The sequence below is a fragment of the Bos grunniens genome, chromosome 5, assembly GCF_055505025.1.
Source record: "Bos grunniens cultivar Pamir isolate PY7600 chromosome 5, Bosgru_T2T1.0, whole genome shotgun sequence".
NCBI lineage: Eukaryota > Metazoa > Chordata > Mammalia > Artiodactyla > Bovidae > Bos > Bos grunniens.
In genome coordinates this window covers 105,790,251-105,803,554 of record NC_141169.1, presented here as the reverse complement: position 1 = coordinate 105,803,554, position 13,304 = coordinate 105,790,251, and the positions used below count along the sequence as shown (strand labels likewise).

The following is a 13,304-nucleotide window of genomic DNA, read 5'->3' as shown; positions in this document are numbered from 1 at the left end:
TCATGGCATGCCTCTTTCCACGACCCACCTGTACCCCCAAGGCCTCTGTCCTTCCCTGTCTCCCCTTCACCTCTTCTCTCTCTCTCCCCTCTTCTCTCTCTCCCCTCTTCTCTTTCCATGGTTATCTCTTCTCTCTCCAGCAGAGCAAATTCCTTACCCCATTGGGCAGACAACAGTCCCTCTACTCCCGCCCCCCCCCACACACATTACCATTCCCTTCCCTCCAGCCAGTATCTGAGAGATGCTCCAGGCTCCAGGCATATCCAAGCTGCTGGCATCCTGCAGGGGTTGCAAGAGCCCCCGGTTCCCAGATCTGAGCAGCAAGTGGACACTGTGACATGTGGTAGAAACTCTGATTGAAGTGGACACTGGGATCCACATTGGACACTGGGACCCGCAGTGGACACTGGGACCCATAGCTTCGGGCTCTGCGTCCTTGGAAACCGCCAGGCCCCAGCGCAGGGCTTTGCAACAAAGGCAACTCTTCCCCTGCAGGTGAGGCCTCTTTGGTGGCCGAAACGGGGTGCACCCTGGAGCTGCCATCGCCCACTTAGCTGGCAGCCGGTCACCTGAAGTTTCCAGGGAAAAGACGAGGCTCTCCAGTAGGGAGAATTTTTATTTTCTGGAATCATATTTTTAAGAAACGAGTTGGAGAAAACAGGCGACAGTGTGGGTGGCCACTGGCGAGGCCGAGAGGAAGATCAAAGGCTGCCAGGCATGGAGGAAGCGGCCCGGAGAACAATCTAGGTGGCCGCGCCTCACAAAAGCAGCCAGGGGACAGGAGGCGCTGGGTGAGGGGCCGCGGTCACCCGCATCCGTGGCCCAGCTCCCCAGCCCCAATGCCTCGGCTAACAGCCTTCAGCTGGAACAAACACCTGCCGTCAAGAGATGTCCAGCTGAGCTCCCAGTTCCCCGGGAGGGCCGTCCCCTCTCCGCGTGGGAGGTGGGCCTGCCCAAACTCTGACTCCCAGCCTGCTGTCTTCTTCCAAGAAGGAGCTGGAATCGCTCCCACTGGACCTGGTCCTTCTGGCGGCCGCCCCTCTCAAGGTCCCAGCCCGAGGCAAGCGGCCAGGAACACTCTCCGAATTTGCCGGCTGATGAATTAGCTCATGAGAATGAGCCACGAGTGACCGAGTGGCAGTGAGTCCTCTATGTCAGGCGCAGGGCTGAGGGTCCCCATCATTTCCAAATGAGTGTGCTGGACCAAATTTCCCCACAGAGCCCTAGACTCAGCCTCCCAGTTTAGGGCCACCAGGATGCCCTGACTATTCACTGGAAGGACTGAGGCTGAAGCTGAAGCTCTTAATACTTTGGCCACCTGATGCAAAGAGCCGACTCATTGGAAAAGACCCTGATGCTGGGAAAGAGTGAAGGCAGGAAGAGAAGGGGACGACAGAGGATGGGATGGTTGGATGGCATCACTGACTCAATGGACATGAGTTTGAGCAATGTCTCAAACTCATTGTTCCAATGTCTCATTATCTCAGTGTCTCTCGCTCTGGGAGACGGTGAAGGACAGGGAAGCCCGGCATGTTGCAGTCCACGGGGTCGCAAAGAGTCAGGCACGACTGGTAGACTGAACAACAGGATGCTGAAGACCAAAGAAGGGTTATGACTTGCCCAGAGAAACAAGCGCCCCCTAGTGGCTGGGCCTGGACAAGACCCCCATCTCCAGAGTCTCAGCTCAGTGCTCTACCATTGCACCGAGTGGCCCAATATCACTCCACCTGAGAAAGACTCGAGGTTCTAACAGCCCTCAACCATTTGAGACTCGTCAGACCTATCGAATTCTAGAAAGTTCTTTCAGAAAGCTTATAACCTCTGTTCTGTACAAGCTGCACAAATTCCCGAGGCAACTTTGGGGGCAGCATTAAAAGGGTGGGATTTAGAACCCAGTCTCTCCTCCCTTCCAATCATTCTGGATAAGCCGTAAAAAGTCCACATATCCTCTCAGACCAGTCAGTTTATTCTTTATATGATTTGTCAGGTCTCTCCTCCTCTTGTTCGGCACTGTGGCTTCTGGGCCATGACCCAAGGATCTGCTGCACCCAGATCCTTCTTGAGGCAAATCGGAGGGATGATAATAAAAGAAGAACTCTACACACCCTTCTCCCCCAAGAGCAGAAAGGGGGAGACCACAGTGCTGATGACCCCAAGATGCAAGTCATGGGACATCTGTCTGTATTATCTGCTGCCCCATGGCCAACACTGCCCTCCCTCACCCAGGAGCTGGTTCGCCACCGGTAAGACACAGAGCAGTGGAGGGAGGTAGTCTACAATAGTCCTCTGCTTGGCCAACAGACCTCCAGGGGCCAAGAAGGTCAGCAGGGATCTTTCAGGTCCTCCTGAGGGTCCCCTCCCACATCTTACCTGATGAGGTCAATGGGTTGAAACTTATAAAACACCCCGTAGCGTGCCCATTCTTGATACAGCAGCTAAACAAGAAAAACAGGGAACCAGATTAGAGGTGAAGTGTGCAACTAGTCACCTTTTATATCCAGCTTAGCAAGTCAAAATTAGACACTTGCCAAGGCATGGTGGCCCTAGTGGTAAAGAACCTGCCTGCCAATGCAGGAGACATAAGTGATGCAGGTTCAATCCCTGGGTCGGGAAGATCCCCTGGAGAGGGCATGGCAACCTACTCCAGTATTCTTGCCTAGAGAATCCCATGGATAGAGGAACCTGGCAGGCTACAGTCCATGAGGTCACAAAGAGTCGGACATGATAGAAGCAACTTAGCAGCATACACGTACAGTACAGGAACTCTACTCAATACTCTAATGACCCAGATGGGAAAAGAATCTAAAAGAGTGGACATATGTTTATGTATAACTGATTCACTTTGCTCTACACCTGAAACTAACACAACATTGCAAATCAACTATTCTCAGATCAAAATTAATTTTAAAACAAAGTAATTATTGATAAAGTGAAGTCACTCAGTCGTGTCTGACTCTTTGCAACCCCATGGACTGTAGCCTACCAGGCTTCTCCCTCCACGGCATTTTCCAGGCAAGAATACTGGAGTGGGTTGCCATTTCCTTCTCCGGGGAGTCTTCCCGACCCAGGGATTGAACCCAGGTCTCCCGCATTGCAGGCAGATACTCTACGCTCTGAGCCACCAGGGAATGTAAAAAAGGACAGCAAGAGAAGGGCTCTCTGAGGAGGTGAAATTTGGGTTGAGACCTAGAAGGTGGGGGTGTGTTTCAACTAGGAGAACATGCCTTCTGTGCCAAGGCCTTGAGAAAAGTGCATGTGACATGTCCTCACAGGAAGGCCAGGCTGAGCAAGGGGAGAATCTTGGGAGATAATGCTATTTCACACTTCCTAGTCTTCTGCATCGCATCTTCTCACACATCACACAGAACTCATGCAATTCTAGCAAGGAGAAGTGACTCTAACCAGGTATTCTGGATAGATGGCTGAACATGAGCCCCACAGGAAGTCTTCAAAGACACCATATTAAAACTGAAATAAGAATTGGCACTCCTACTCGGCAGCTATAGACTTTTTATTGTCACAGTGTCCTCCAACAACTTCAAAAAAGAACCAGAAATTGCATGGACCCTGATGGTGCAAACTGCACCCACAGTCCCACCTTCTACAGAGCAGGACACCCCAACACAGAGGGGGCGACACGGTGCCCGGTGGGCAGGTGCAGATCTGAATCCGTGAAGCCTGATGCTCTGTTCCAGTCAAGAGGCTCCAAACCTGATCATACCGTTATTACTATCTCTCTTCCTCCCTGTCATCCTGGTGCTTCTACTGCCCTGGGTTTTTATTCCCTCCCCAGTGCCAACGCTGGGCTCACCAGCACCTGGCTGTCACAGTGACATCACTGGGGGCCCACAGGGAGGCCAGCTTGCGTCAAGAGATACAGGCAAGGCCTCCCGGGAGAGCAGTGGGACGTCAGTGCTCCCTCCGAGGTCCTGACCTCCAGGGCACATTCCTCTCCAAGTCACAAAGTCCAACCCTTAAACCTGAGAACACCCGTCTGCACTGCCCTGAAGGGGAAAACTGAAAATGCTCCAGGAAGCCAGTGTAGCCCGCTTGGCTCAGGTCCAAAATGAGAGCCAGGCTCCCAGGCCTTGCCCCTGGCTGGCTCCCAGACCTGCTGGACAAAATCCCCAGGAGTCCTTTCTCAAGGCTGCATCCATCGCTGGTTGATACAGAGGAGATTGAGCCAAGAGAGCTGCCCACGCCCCATGGAGATGGGCCGGACAGACACAGCAGAGGACATCAGCATGCAGACCCTGCCGGAGCAGGAGCTCCAAGCTTCAAACCTGGGAGGTGATGTGACAGTGATGCCTGGATGCCCACATAGCTCTGCCCGGCAGGCTCACACGGCCACGGGGCAGGTGACGCAGGAGCTAGGTGGCGGGTGCTATAGACTGTTGGCTATCTTTACAAATGTCTAACCACACAGTTTCAAACCGAGTAGGTCATGCCGTGGTTACAGGGTCCCAGTACAGACCAGTGGTCAGGGTGCAGGGAGGCAGGCCAGAGTCTCTGCCCCACAGGGATAAGCATGTGTCAGTCAAGTTCAGGAGGACAATCATGGTAACTTGCAACAGAACCTCCTAATAAGCTCCTGGCTTATTCAGTTCAGTTCAGTCGCTCAGTCGTGTCCAACTCTGTGCGACCCCATGAATTGCAGCATGCCAGGCTAGCTTATTAGATCTTATTAAATCTGCTCTTTCCCTTAGTTACGTCATGTCCTCTTCACCAACTGGTCAAGCCTGCAAATAAAGCCAGAGGGTATACAGCTCCTTCTCGGTGGACAGAGCCTTATTTTGGAGGCCCCAGATGTCATTCCAAGCACATGGGTCTGATCCCAAAACTTTACTGCAGGAAGAAACAAGCCACGGGGACCAGCCCGCTGATGGATCAGAGCACACAGAGGCCAGGTCGATCCCCGAGGGCCACAGCTGAGAGTAGGTCAGTATAAGTGTTTCATGAGACTATAAAGGACCGAGCTGGTAAAGCCATCTTCAAGGCCAGAGGATGGCAGGATGCATGAGACCCATGACCCTCACCGAGGTCCCAAGCTCCTCAGTTGGACCTGTGGCAGACACAGAAATGCCAGCTGCAGCCAGCTGAGAGATACTGATGAGACGGGAGGACCAGAATGGGAGAGTATGGAATTCTACCCCCTGGATCCTGCAATGACCTATTTGAGTTTTTAGTAGGTCACTGCTCCATTAATTCAATGCGACTTGTGCAAGATGGGAAAACTAGACCTTAAGAGAAACTGAGAAGAAGTCTTCCCATTGGAAATCCAGACAGACTCTCATTATGAACCTTCTGGTGGGTCACTTTTTAACCATCCACCAGAGAAGACAATCCTCTAAAAAAGCTGGAAGATCTAGGACCGAGGGTATAAAAGCTGCTAAAGGAAGTTATCTTCTAAGGTTGTACCCAGGACTCTCTGTAAGTGGGCAGGGAAGCCATGGGATATGAGTGGGGCTCGAGCCTCCCTCAAAAGACAGTAACAGTCCCTTCTCTGGGATGCTGAGAAAAGCAGGCGAGTCTGGCAGATATGGACTGAGGTGGCTGCAGACCCCGCAGCCCTGCTTTCTCAAAACGTGAGAAACCCCTGGTCTCCAGAGGGAGGGAACCTCTCACGAATCACCCTCCAGGAGGAGCTGAGTCATAGAGACTGCAGGCTGCACTAGGCAGAAGGGGGCAGGGGGTGGGAGAGAGAGCTCTCCACCTAAGAGGCAGATCACTGGAACAGCCACAAATCTCAGGGAAGAGGGGAGGCGAACCCCGGGTACCAGCAGGATGGCCGGATCACCACTAAAGTCCCCCAGAGGAGTGATCTCCCATCAGTTCTCAACCATTCTGCACCTCCTCTAACACCAAATACAAAGGTTCTCCTTTGTACCTAACCAAAATCCTTCCCACAGCCCTCTTGAAGAACGCTAGACTATTACAATGTGACAAATACAAATAAACGTGCTACACATATTCAGAGGTTTCAGCTCTTTCTTTCAAGATACCTCTGAGGCTCCAGGAGCGAAGCCAGCCCTGCAGTGAGAGGTCCCCCTGCCACACACAAGAGGTCACGTCCACCTGGCTGCAGAACCGGCTGGGATTTGGACGCCAGGGTCAGTCCTAACAGAACAACCATTTAATGCAGAGGTCCCCAGCCTTCAGGACCTAATGCCTGAGGATCTGAGGTGGAGCTGACTTAATAGTAATACTTTGACCCCCTGATAGAAAGAGCCGACTCATTGGAAAAGACCCTGATACTGGGGAAGATTGAAGGCAAAAGGAGAAGAGGGCAGTAGAGGATGAGATGGTTAGAGAGCATCACCGACTCAGTGAACACGAACTTGAGCAAACTCCGGGAGACAGTGGAGGACAGGGAGGCCTGCGTGCTGCAGTGCATGGGGTGGCAAAGAGTCAGACACGACTTAGCGACTGAACAACAACAATGTGCACAAAAAATGTGAAGCGCTTAATCCTGAAACCGCATCCTTGCCTGATCCGTGGAAAAACTTTCTTCCACCAAAACTGGTCCCTGGTGCCAAAAAAGGTCAGGGATCACTGAATTAATGGACATGGGAACCAGTCTCCTGGCCTTGCTGACTATCCATTTTCCAATCCAAATGGACAGAAAAAAAAGTTTTCAATCTCATTCATGATCCTCTTACCTCCCATCACAGCAAATTTTATTTCCCTAAACATGACCCAGGCAGAGGAAAAGAAGGAGGCCAGGACTGGCTGGTGAACCTGAGGAAAAGTTCCAAGAAATGAGGTCCTTGGGGCCTCTCTGGTGGCTCAGCGGTAAAGAATCCACCTGCCAATGCAGGGGACACTGATCCAGGAAGATCCCACATGTCACAGAGCAACTGAGCCTGCGAGCTGCAACTACCGAAGCCCAAACGCTCTAGAGCCCCACAAGAGAAGCCACAGCAACGAGAAGCCCGCACACCACACCAGAGAGTAGCTCCCGCTCGCTGCCACTAGAGAAAAGCCCACGCTGCGACGAAGACCCAGCACAGACAGATAAATAAATTATTTTGAAAAAAAGAAAAGAAATGGGCTTTTTGCCTTCCAGAGACACTTGTCCATCCTCACTGAGCATCGCTCGACATCAGGTTTGGGAATTATCCACTGAGATGCAGCTCTGCCCTGGAGGTCTGTCCCTGCCTGCCAGGTTCCATCCACCTCCCCAGCTGGGATGTGCACTGCCCTAAGTAAAACAATTCCTGGGGGACAACTTTCTGCTATGGGGTTTTACTGTTAACAATAATATAATATTATTCCAGACAAAGGCACATAGATTTTGGATAGCCTACACGTCGCTTCTCTCTGCCTCTGTGAGGATAACAGGGGACTGGCTGATTTCTCCCAGGAGTTCTGTGTGTTCCTGGTCTCTGGAATGTTCTTGTAAAATGCCTTACCTTGACGGGCTGGGGGTCACCACCCACCCAGCAAGAGGTCTCTTAGGTGGGCCGTGGGGTGGTGATCACCCTTTAAAGGGGAGGAACATGAGATGAAAAAATAGGAGGACAGAAAATGGCCGAGACCAGCGGGGTGAGATATGGGGAGAAAGGCTTCTCTTTGCCTTTAAATCTGATCCGGGACTTTTCAGGAAATTAAACCCCGAGACTATGAGCATCAGATAGAAAACAGATGAGGTTAAAACATCGAAAAACTGCAGCAGATTCCCTGGGCAGGCAGAAAGGGGGACATGTGTAAGCAATCACGGCCGTATTTCTGGAAAAGACCTTTTTATGTTTTTAATACTTAACACTTCATAACAGGGACTAATAGGCAGGATAAAAAGAAGGCTGCTCAAAAGCAACTTGGGGGATGAATGGTTTTCCAGACAACAGAGCGGGGGCAGGGAGGGTGTAGTCCTCATCACGCCCACCCTCGCCCACCCTCCTCTACTCACCAGAGTCACTTAAGCCTGGGAACCTGGCTGGAGAATGGCATGAGGGGGGCGGTCAGATGGACAGCTCCACTGAACAGGCTGGGTGATGCTTAGAGCATCATCCCTGGAGAAGAGAGTGGTACCCAGGCTCCCAGGGTATCAGCACACAGAGGAAACGGGATCTACGTGGACAGCTGGGGACAGAGCTGTCCAGGCAGGAGTTGTGCTTGACATAGGAGAGATTCTCCAATGGGACCCTTTTCCCTCCCCTAAATATAACCTTTCATTCCCAGCTGCCTGGAATACACAGTTTCTCACCTATAATTTGGGGGTCGCTGAACCTGTCTACCTAGAGAATAAGAGTAATAACTTAAAAGATGACCTTCCCCAAACAAGACACAATGGCAATGGCTATATGCTTAGTAGGAACATGGGATTTGAGGTCACAGGGGTTTTAGCTCCTTCCTGGTTGATTGTGGCAGTGTTATCATGGACAAGGTATACCATCATCCTGTGCCTCGGTTTGCCCTTCTATAAATTAAGGCAGCAATCCCCAACCTTTCTGGCACCAAGGACTGGTCTCGTGGAAGACAATTTTCCCATGGACCAGGGTTGGGGGGGTGGTTTCGGGATGATTCAAGCACGCGACATTCGTTGTACACTTTATTTCTACTGGTGGCTCAGACAGCAAAGAATCAGCCTCCAATGCAGGAGATGCAGGTTCACTCCCTGGGTTGGGGAGATCCCCTAGAAAAGCGAATGGCTACCCACTCCAGTTATTCTTGCCTGGAGAATTCCATGGACAGAGAAGCCTGGTGGGTGACAGTCCACAGGGTTGCCAAGAGTCAGAGGCGACTGAGTGACTAACACTTTCACTTTTGTTTCTATTATTATTACATCAGCTCCACCTCAGATCACCAGGAATTAGATCCCAGAGGTTGAAGACTCCCTAAATTAAGAGCTCTGAATGCTCAGTGTTTCTCATCTAAAGCTCTCTTGTCATCAGCGGTGGGCACGCTGCCTTTGTGCACCACTGTTGGGGATATTTCAGGATGTGGCATCGCTGGTGCACCAAGCAAGGAATGCCAGCCGCACCCCGATACACAGTCATGTCAATGACCACAAATGGCCCTCGAATTTCCAAATGCCTGGGGACAGGGGCTGTGGAAAACCGGCTGATACAGATAAGCAGTAAGTAGAACACCCAGGATGTGTCTACGCAGCCCCACACCCACGTGCGGTCCCCGAGCCCAGAGCCCTGGGCACAGCATCAGGTCGGCTCACCTTTCTGTCATTCATATCATCCCCTGGACTGTCATATTCACCCTGTGGGAGGAGAAAACAGAGAGCATGATCAAAAACAGAGAGACGGTTCCCTTTTAAATTTTCCGACGCCATCCTTTTCTTTCATTCCCATTTAAGAAAGGTCAAGGGCATGACCCAGAAGGAAACACTGGTCCACTTCCGTGGCCACCAGCACCTGCTGTGTGTCCTATGAGCTTACAGCAGGTGGCTCCCCTCACAAGCCTCGGAGCCTCCTGTACTTGCTCACAGCAAACGGAGCGGGAGAGCCCACCCTGGAAGCAGACTAGCATGTCCTGGAAACCTGCCTTTCGCCCTGTCCATACCCAGCAGAGCCTCATCTCACGTGTGCCCACGGCAAAGATGTCACCTGGGAAATCTCATCAGGCGCTCAGGGTACCCGCCCCAGGGGTCTCATTGGGTCCCACCATGTGGCAGATGCTAAAGTGACTGACCGGGTGGACAGGGCAGCCAGGGGACCCTGAGTTCATGGGCCGGTTAAGGTCCTCATGAGTCATCTTGAAGAATATCACTGTATCTTGTTATGGGATGTTTATAACCCTGCCCCCAGCCTTAATTAGTTTCTCTATTTTCTTAACCACACAACAGTAGAAGGAATTTTAGAGACCTCCTTCAAAAATGTCAAGATAGAGATGTGGTACATATACACAATGGAATATTACTCAGCCATTAAAAAGAATGAAATAATGCCATTTGCAGCAACATGGATGGGCTTAGAGATTGTCATCCTAAGTGAAGTAAGTCAGACAGAGAAGGGAAAATATCATATGACATCCCTTATATATGGAATCTAAAAAGAAATGATATGAATGAACTCACTTACAAAACAGAAAGAGACTTACAGACTTAGAGAATGAACTTACGGTTGCCAGAGGGAAGGGACAGTCAGGGACTTTGGGAAGGCCATGTACACATTGCTATATTTAAAATGGATAACCAACAAGCACCTACTGATTGCACATGGAACTCTGCTCTATTATGTGGCAGCCTGGATGGGAGAGCTGTTTGGGGGAGAATGGATCCATGTATATGTATGGCTGAGTCCCTTCGCTGTTTGCCTAAAACTACCACAACACTGTTAATTGGCCATACCCCAATACAAAATGCTTTCAGTATTAAAAAAAATAAAAATTTAAATTAAAAAAAAGTCAAGATAGAAGAAAGGACCTGACACTGACACTTAATATATGTTCCCATAGAAGGATGAGAAGTTTCACATCTAAATAAAAATCACAGAAAAAATATCGCATATAAAATATATATATAGTACCATATAACGCTATCCTATAACTATCACATATAATATTACATACATAATATCACGTATCACTCTCTGTCATCTGAGAGCCTAACGGTCCAGGCTGTGTATCATCACAGTCTGGGACCTGCCTCTCCAAATCCACCTTCCCCATCTCTCTTGTAACCAGCTTCTCACACTTTCCCCAAAATCAAGGCAGGGAGTGCAGAGGAGGCTCAGACAAAAACATTCACTTTTTTTTTAGACAGTTTGAGACAACTGGCAAATATCAAGCTGGGGATTACTGTCTTTCACACGTGGTCGGGAACCAGCCAAGGTGGTTCGATGCCATGGTTCCCTCCTGCCTGTATATTCATTGCTGCATTGCCTGCAGGGCTCCACCTTTTGAGTGGTGGAGGTGGTACTCACATCGTGCAATGGGTAGGCAGCCTCATAGATATTGTTTGCTATCAAAGAGTTAATACCTGCAGGAGAAGAAAGATGAAAATGGTCACTGTAGGGCAGGACTTCTCACCTTGACCTTGGTCTTCTGATAAATATTAATGCCCCCAACCCCACCTCTCAGCTGAGAACCGGCCCCCGCTTCCAGATTCTCCCAGGCAAGAAGTTTCTTCCACACTTTACTTCTTAGTATTAGAACAATTTTTCATTTGCCAAATGCAAGGTTTTTAATTCCAAATGATTAAATATCAGGCATTGTGCTGTCATTCAGCCACTAAGTTGCATCCAACTCTTTGTGACCCCATGGACTGCAGCACGCCAGGCTTCCCTGTCCTTCACTGTCTCCCAGAGTTTGCTCAAGTTCATGTCTATTACATCAGTGATGCCATCCAACCATGTCATCCTGTCCCCCCTTTCTCCTTTTGCCTTCAATCTTTTCCAGCATCAGGGTCTTTTCCAATGAGTCAGCTCTTTCCATCAGGTGGCCAAAGTATGGGAGTTTTGGCATCAGTCCTTCCAATGAATATTCAGGGTTGACTTCCTTTAGGATCAACTCTTTGATCTCCCTGCAGTGCAAGGGACTCTCAAGAGTCTTATCAGGTAGGCTCTCTCAAATGTCATGTCCGTCCTGTCCTCACACACTCGGATCCCTGCAGCCCCCAAACCACCTCCACCACCTCCTCCTTCTCCTGCTCAGCAGCCACAGCAGTGCAGGAGAATATCTGTGTTCAGTGTCAGCATAGGAGTGACCGTGTGGATGGATCACGGTCATTATAACCAACAAAAGTATGCATCAGAGCATCCCACCACGTTTTGCCTGAACTCATTTCTGCTCCCTCCCTGTTCCTTCACAGCACCTATTACTGCCCGTGACTGACCTGTCTGTACCATTAGATCTCACAGTGTGATCTGAGGAATCCCATCTGTCCCCATGACCCTTTCAGGGGGGATCTATAAGGTGAGAACTATTATTTTTAAATATTTATTTATTTGGCTGAGCTGAGCCTCAGTTGCTGCAAGCAGACTCTCTTGTTGAGGCACAAGAGCTCAGTAGTTGCTGCGGCATGCAAGCTTAGGAGCCCCTCAGCACATGGGATCTTAGTTCCCCGATCCGGGATTGGACAGGAGTCCCCTGCATTGTAAGGCTGAATCTTAACCACTGGACCACCAGGGAAGTCCCCTGAATGATTTTCATAATAGCACTAAGATGTTATTTGCTTTTCCACTCCTAGTCTCTCAAGAGTCTACAGCGGAGTTTTATGATCTGTGATGATGTCAACCCTGACTGCTCACGGAATGGGGTTTGTGTATCCTTAAACTCTTCTCGGTTTTAACTTCTAATACAATAGATACTGATCAATACAACCCACTTAGATGAAAATGCTCTGGGTTCTCTCAATAAGCTTTTCCAGTACAAAGTGAAGTTGCTCAGTTGTGTCCGAATCTTTGCAACCCCATGGACTGTAACCCACCAGGCTCCTCCATCCATGGGATTTTCCAGGCAAGAATATTGGAGTGGGTTGCCATTTCCTTCTCCAGGGGACCTTCCCAACCCAGGGATCGAACCCAGATCTCCTGCATTGCAGACAGACGCTTTACCGTCTGAGCCACCAGGGAAGACTTTTCTAGTGCAAAGAGGGCCACAAAGTTGGGAAACCACATAACAAGGGATCCATTTCTTTAAAATCCTGACTGTGTTCTACAGTACTGGGCACACAGCAGACCCTACTAAACAGCTGTACATCTGTACAAGATGCTCTTCTACCATCCCCTTGCCTTCATTCATGGTGTGATTCAGAGACTATAAAGAGCCTGTAAGCTCTGTGACTCGGGACAGGCTGCCCCGGGTCGCTGGCTCCCAGATGGGAGGGATTATATCTCAACAGCTCAAGGACTCTGCCATGTGGGATGTACATTTGGTGAGGGGGTGGGGGGGTGGGGAGGAGCTGGAGGGAAGGCTCTCTGGCACATGATGGTTTCCCTGGTCTCAAACAAGCTTTCTGCCCTGAACCATTCTTTACAGAGAGGCTGTAGACAGCAGAGTGATGAGGGGGAACAACGTATGATGTCCAAATGCAAAGTCATCTGCATTTGCACCACTCTGGAGAGAGGACAAGGTTGGGTGGCGAAGTTCCACAACAGTGACTCATTAAAATTCATGGTTTTCCACCTCCTGTGCCCACTCAGTGCCCTACCACATGCTCAGAGCCTCAGAGGCTCTCGAACAATCCTCCCTCCACCAGCCTCCTCTTCCTCCAACCATGCCGCTCAGATTCCAGAGTCCAGCCAGGGCCCACATGGGAGCAGAGGGTGCAGGGGTGCCCAGCAGAAGTGGCCACTCTTTCAGTGCATTGAGAGCTGAGATCTCAGTGCTGAAACATCACCCAAGGACCA

At 50.2% G+C, this 13,304-nt stretch overlaps 1 protein-coding gene across 1 annotated transcript in view; it reads right to left on the bottom strand.

The window, feature by feature from the left end:
- ANO2 (anoctamin 2) overlaps positions 1-13,304 on the bottom strand; it is a 335,785-nt gene that overhangs the window by 218,331 nt on the left and 104,150 nt on the right. The window contains exons 8-10 of the mRNA XM_086404358.1: positions 10,878-10,933; positions 9,173-9,214; positions 2,371-2,435 (exon numbers count right to left, since the gene is read on the bottom strand). Of these exons, the coding sequence (XP_086260484.1) occupies positions 2,371-2,435; positions 9,173-9,214; positions 10,878-10,933 (163 nt within the window). The remainder of the gene's footprint in view (positions 1-2,370; positions 2,436-9,172; positions 9,215-10,877; positions 10,934-13,304) is intronic.